Genomic DNA, 6,906 nt, shown 5'->3' with positions numbered 1-6,906 from the left:
ACTACTTAACCTAAATTATGCTAAGGACAAACACACACATCCATGCCCGAGGGAGGACTCGAACCTCCGCCGGGACCAGCCGCACAGAGTGAGCAGCCCCTTCCGTTTAGTGCATCGTCTGTCTGCAAGTATGTCCCACTTCAAACTTTCTATGAGATTTGTAACGCTCTCGCGATGGCTAAATGTACCAGTCACGAATCTTGCCGCTCTTCTTTGGACCTTCTCAATCTCTTGAATCAGACCCATACAGACGAAAAATACTCTATGACTGGACGAACTAACGTATTGTAAGCAATTTCCTTTGTTGAAGGACTGCATCGCTTCAGGATTCTACCAGTAAACCGCAATCTAGAGTTCGCCTTACCCGTTCCTTGATTAATCTGATCAATCCATTTGAGATCATTTCGAATAGTCACACCCAGATACTTCACTGATGTTACCGCTTCCAAAGACTGATCATTTACTTTGCACTCATTCATTAATGGGGATTTTCGCCTTGTTATACGCAGTAGGTTACACTTAATAATATTGAGAGATAACTGCCAGTCATTACACCACGCATTTATTTTGTTCACAACTTTCGTGTGAGACTACTTTCCTATAGACTACAGCATCGTCGGCAAACAGTCTAAGGCCGCTGTCTGTACCATCAACCAGATCGTTTATTTAAATCGTAAAAAGCAGCGGACCTATTACGCTGCCCTGGGGCACACCTGAAGTTACTCTTGTTTCTGTTGAAGTTACCCCGTTCAGGACGACATACTCTTCCCTGTCTGTTAGAAAACTTTCTATCCAATCGCATATGTCACTGGATAGACCGTAGGCGCGCACTTTTTGTAGCAAGCGACAGTGCGGAACTGAGTCGAACGCCTTTCGAAAGTCGAGAAATATGGAATCAACCTGGGAGCCGGTATCTAGAGCCTGCTGTATATCATGCACAAAGAGGGCCAGCTGTGTCTCGCATGACCGCTGTTTCCTAAAACCGTGCTGGTTTCTGCAGATGAGCTCCTCAGAGTCTAGAAAAGTCATTACGTCTAAACACAAAATTTGTTCCATGATCCTACAACAAATCGATGTCAGTGAAATTGGCCGGTAATTATGTGCATCCGATTTTCTACCCTTTTTATAGATTGCTATGACCTGGACCTTCTTCAGTCCCGTGGAACTTTGCGCCGTTCCAGTGATCTCTGATACATAACCGATACGAATGGTGGTATATTTGTAGCCTAGTCAACATAAAATATTACTTGGATACCGTCTGGGCCAGATGCCTTTCTGGCGTCTAAGGATCTTAACTGCTTTACAATCCCAGATACACTAAACACTATGTCAGCCATCCTTTCGTTTGTGCGATAATTGAAAGGGTGAATGGTGCTGCAGTCCTCTATCGTAAACGAGTTTTGAAAGCTAGGTTTAGAATTTCGGCCTTCTGTTTACCATCACCAGCTGCGATACCCGCACTGCCAACGAGAGAAGGTATTGAATTATTTGTAGCGTTCATAGATTTTACGTACGACCAAAATTTTTTGGGATTATTTTTGGTTTCTGCAGATAAAATATTGCTTTCAAATTCGTTAAAAGAGTCTCTCATTGTCCTTCTGACAGCTGCTTTCACTTCGTATAATTTCTGTTTGTCAGCTGGGCAGTGGCTACGTTTAAAACGTCTGTGCAAACTTCTCTGCTCTCTCAGCAACTTTGTTGTACCAAGGTGGATCCTTTCCTTCCCCTATACTTTTGCTGTTATACGCACTGCAAGCAAAATATCGTTACTTGTTATTCTTTGTGGTGTGGTAGTTTCAATAGCTAACGATGTATCAGCCAGCCGGCGCGCTAATGAAGGCGTCGTGTGTTGCAGAGCCCCTCGCCAGTGATGTGTCCGTCGCCGGAGTACCTGTACGCGTTCCCGCCGCCGCCCCCTCCGGGCTACGACATGATGGGCTACGTGCCGCTGGAGCCCCCGGGGCCCCCGGAGGACCCGGCGGCGCAGACCGCCGCCATCATCGCCAGTCAGTCGCAGGACTACGTCGACGAGAAGCTCGCAGAGTACCAGGCCACCATACAGCAGCTGCAAGGTCGGTCCCTGCGCTGTTATCCCACATCGTATTTGTACGAACGCAGGCTCACCCACCAGTACGACTCCCAAGGAGACCACACAACCATGGGATTTTACTAACCTTTCTTTTTTTATACACCACTGGCCATTAAAATTGCTGCACCAAGAAGAAATGCAGATGATAAACGGGTATTCATTGGACAAATATATTATACTAGAACTGACATGTGATTACATTTTCACGCAATTTGGGTGCATAGATCCTGAGAAATCAGTACCCACAACAACCACCTCTGGCCGTAATAACGGCCTTGATGAGCCTGGGCATTGAATCAGAGCTTGGATGGCGTGTACAGGTACAGCTGCCCATGCAACTTCAACACGATACCACAGTTCATCAAGAGTAGTGACTGGCGTATTGTGACGAGCCAGTTGCTCGGCCACCATTGACCAAACGTCTTCATTTGTTGAGAGATCTGGATAATGTGTTGACCAGGGCTGCAGTCGAACATTTTCTGTATCCAGAAAGGCCAGTACAGGACCTGCAACATGCGGTCGTGCATTATCCTGCTGAAATGTAGGGTTTAGCAGGGATCGAATGAAGGCTAGAGCCACGGGTCGTAACATATCTGAAATGTAACGTCCACTGTCCACAGTGCCGTCAATGCGAACAAGAGGTGACCGAGACGTGTAACCAATGCTACCCCATACCATCACGCCGGGTGATACGCCAGTATGGCGATGACGAATACACGATTCCAATGTACGTTGCATTCGGGAGGACGACGGTTCAATCCCGCGTCCGGCCATCCTGATTTAGGTTTTCCGTGATTTCCCTAAATCGCTCCAGGCAAATGCCGGGATGGTTCCTTTGAAAGGGCACGGCCGACTTCCTTCACCGTCCTTCCCTAAACCGATGAGACCCATGACCTCGCAGTTTGGTCTCTTCCCTCAAAACAGCCCAGTCCAATGTACGTTCGCCGGCCTGAGTGGCCGAGCGGTTCTAGGCGCTACAGTCTGGAACCGCGCGACCACTACGGTCGCAGGTTCGAATCCTGCCTCGGGCATGGATGTGTGTGATGTCCTTAGGTTAGTTAGGTTTAAGTAGTTCTAAGTTCTAAGGGGCTGATGACCACAGATGTTAAGTCCCATAGTGCTCAGAGCCATTTTGAACCATTGTACGTTCACCGCGATGTCGCCAAACACGGATGCGACGATCATGATGCTGTAAACAGAACCTGGATTTATCCGAAAAATGACGTTTTGCCATTCGTGCACCCAGGTTCGTCGTTGAGTACACCATCGCAGGCGCTCCTGTCTGTGATGCAGCGTAAAGGGTAACCGCAGCAAGCTGATAGTCCATGCTGCTGCAAACGTCGTCGAACTGTTCGTGCAGATGGTTGTTGTCTTGCAAACGTCCCCATCTGTTGACTCAGGGATCGAGACATGGCTGCACGATCCGTTACAGCCATGCGAATGAGATGCCTATCATCTCGACTGCTAGTGACACGAGGCCGTTGGGATCCAGCACGGCGTTCCGTATGACCCTCCTGAACCCACTGATTCCATATTCTGCTAACAGTCATTGGATCTCGACCAACGCTAGCAGCAATGTCGCGATACGATAAACCGCAATCGCAATAGGCTACAATCCGACCTTTATCAAAGTCGGAAACGTGATGGTATGCATTTCTCCTCCTTACACGAGGCATTATCACAACGTTTCACCAGGTAACGCCGGTCAACTGCTGTTTGTGTACGAGAAATCGGTTGGAAACTTTCCTCATGTCAGCCCGTTGTAGGTGTCGCCACTGGCGCCAACCTTGTGTGAATGCTCTGAAAAGCTAATCATTTGCATATCAGAGCATCTTCTTCCTGTCTGTAGCACGTCGTCTTTGTGGTGTAACAGTTTTAATGGCCAGTAGTGTAGATGAAGCTCAAAACCCAAATATCAATCGCTTGTAGCAGTTCGATGCAACTCTCAAAAAATCTCTAGGAAATAAAAAGTTTTCCTTGTGCCTTTTATTCACTAGAGTTAGGACGACTTGTTGTTGGTGACCAGATTGTTCTGTGCTGGAACGTTTGCCTTCCACGAGAACGGTCTGGGTTCATTTCTCGAGCGATGCAACTTTATAAACTAAGATGCATGTTCTAAGAAGGTGTCTGTGAACCGTAAAATATATAAAATTAAACAAAATCGGTGGCGCTTGATGCTGGTAATCGCAGGATACGTCATTAAAGTATAAAATTCATCAAATATATGATAATTAACTCACATCGATTTTTTTATGAAAAATGCATTTCTTCTTATTTCTAATTATACAGGGTGGAGCAGAGGAAACGCGTGTTTTTCACTATTGAATGACTGGGACACTTTTTTTTATAAAAATAATAAAAACAAGCATTAAGTGATAGATTTTTTAATGTATTTTTGAAATATACTTACTTTAATGAGGTTCGAAAAATAATGTCTTGGAGATGACGTCGTTCTTGCTGGATACAAATTTGGATCCTCTCCCGAAAGTTACGCATGGCTCTCCAACACGTCATTCGGCCCAGCTTTAATTTCCTGACGAATGGAATTCTTCAGGTCATCGATTGTGCGAGGTTTGTTCAGGTAGACTTTTGAATTTAAATATCCCCACAAAAAGAAATCGCATATCGGCAAATCGGATGAGCGAGGGGAGCCAGTAAACATCACCATATCTCGAAATAACACGTCTTGGGAACATTCGTCAAACCACTTCCATGGATGCTCTCGCCGTGTGAGCTGTAGCACTGTCCTGCTGAAACCATTCGTTTTCGAATAGGTCTTTAGGAGAGGAAATCAATTACTGAATAAAATATACAGGGTGTCATTTAAAAAATTCATACCGCTGTTCATATCTTTGTAAAAAAACCAAGCTACAACGAAGGGAATCATGCTGGTTGATGTCCCCCTGACCGCTAAAGAACGATTGCATGAAACATTTTGCAATTTGCGTCTGGACAAACAGTTATTTAGGGTGGTCAGGATAAATGGGACACCCTGTATATATTTACGCGATTCGTGCCCGTGGCTTCTTTCTCCCAATATATTCAAAATCTAACTTCCCGATTATACTTAGTCACTGGACTTCCTAATTCGATAATGTTTAACTTAATGAAGTACCTAATACGTGTGCGTTGGGAGGGGGGGGGGAATGGGGGAATGGGTCGGATGCAGGGGGTCGACCAAGGCGTGAGAAATGATACTGCAGAAGCAAGAAATTACGGCAGTCTCGCTATGGTGTGTACATATTACTTCAACACTTACGAAATATTGTTTCAGTATTTGCGCTGCTTTTCGCACGTAGAATTTGGTGCTTCCTCTGGATCGATAGCAACCTCAACGAAAAGGTGGAATGTTTTCGACTTGAGAAATGGAGTTGACATTAAAGAAATTATGTTGTGTTATGTTGGCACAGGCGACGCATTTTTGTTTGCACCGTCTTTTACAGTAATGGTGACATACATATTCAGTTAAAAGCGATGTATTAAATGTCGAATTCCATGTCGTGGACAGCTTATTACCAAAGGAAGCTCACCTAACAATGGAGAAAGTTATAAGACGACTGCAAGCAAATTTTCCACATTTCAAAAATAAGTTTGACAATTAACAGACATTATACACACACACTATTTTACAGAATTTCTCTATACAAGCTTTAATTCACATGAAACTACAATTACAAAATATGAAGAAAAAGACAACTATTGTACCTCTACGTTTCATAAGCTTTTTTTTCATATACAATGACTAACAGTGGCTGATTCTCCACCATTAAATTGCTAATTTAAACCTCTGATTTTGCTCCACTTTTTTCACATATGTTGCAGTCTACGAGGTGGGACAACGTATGGTTAAGCGTCTCGACGAAGTGAGTTTTTGCGGTTGCAAGTTTTGAACGCACACCAGCGCCGGAAGAGTTAGAACGGAGTCCACAGATGCGGACGGTCGCGAATGTCCGGTCCCAGTCGATCCGAGGAAGCAGTGTGACGTGTCATGCTAAGAGGAACAATAATAATAGTAGTGCAAGACAGTAATTCGCAAGTAGGGAACGTCGTCCTAGATTGAAGCACTGGTGAAGTTTTATTCGAATCTCGGGGCATAATTTTGTTACTCTAATTGAATAATCGACTCGAACAGAGTCTATAATAAATCAATGGCGATATTATAGTGAAATGTGCTTAATGAACTCCATCCAGCCGATAATCATATTATGGTAACAAAGAAACAATCAGTAATCGACAAGGAGGGGAGTGATTATAAAGGAAGTGAGCAAGGAGAGAGCTCATAAATGGTTGACAAAAACATTTTTCGAAACAAGAGTAGATACAAGAGGGGAATTTGATTTCTGAAAATTACGAGGAAAATTTTTTAAGTTATGCACTTTTTAAAACAAAAGTATACTCTAGATTAGTTACGTAAAGCTGCTTCGATGTCTAACCTTCAAACGACGAAAGCTAATGGAAGTAAATATACTAACTCTGTATGTTTTCACTTAAAATTTTCAGCACCCCCGAAAATTGCTGCTTTCCTTCAAATTCTCTGTAAGTGCAGTGTGTTAAGACACCACGAGAAACCACGGTGGGTCGGTGATCTGTTGCGTAACGAAGGGATCTTCCTCCGGAGTGACACATTTGGTGCGGACACCAAGTTTAGAGCGTGAGCGACGAAAATACAACGTCATCTGAACAGCTTTATTGTCCCCGTTGGCGGGATTTATGCGTTGCTCGCAATCGGTCCAATTACCGAGAGATTCCGGTACCGGGAATAGCGGAGAGCTGCCGCTCTGTCGTTTATAACGCTTCCGTCGTGCAGGTCGGAATAT

The 6,906-nt window shown here is 44.4% G+C and overlaps 1 protein-coding gene across 1 annotated transcript; it reads left to right on the top strand.

Moving 5' to 3' along the window:
* Positions 1-1,869: 1,869 nt before the first annotated feature.
* LOC124803113 (protein enabled homolog) lies at positions 1,870-6,435 on the top strand. Its single transcript, XM_047264276.1, has 2 exons — positions 1,870-2,072; positions 5,912-6,435. Exons 1-2 carry the CDS (start codon positions 1,871-1,873, stop codon positions 5,977-5,979), a joined length of 270 nt encoding a protein of 89 aa, XP_047120232.1. The 5' UTR covers position 1,870; the 3' UTR covers positions 5,980-6,435.
* The last annotated feature ends 471 nt before the right edge of the window (positions 6,436-6,906 follow it).

The sequence above is a fragment of the Schistocerca piceifrons genome, chromosome 6 (genome assembly GCF_021461385.2).
Source record: "Schistocerca piceifrons isolate TAMUIC-IGC-003096 chromosome 6, iqSchPice1.1, whole genome shotgun sequence".
NCBI classification, from domain to species: Eukaryota; Metazoa; Arthropoda; class Insecta; order Orthoptera; family Acrididae; genus Schistocerca; species Schistocerca piceifrons.
This window is presented reverse-complemented; position numbering and strand designations above follow the sequence as displayed.

Bases quoted from the DNA above. Each gene is read 5' to 3' on its own strand.
- LOC124803113 (XM_047264276.1), top strand. From the start codon at position 1,871: ATGTGTCCGTCGCCGGAGTACCTGTACGCGTTCCCGCCGCCGCCCCCT. The intron at 2,073-5,911 runs GTCGGTCCCTGC...CATATGTTGCAG, and splicing joins CACCATACAGCAGCTGCAAG to TCTACGAGGTGGGACAACGT.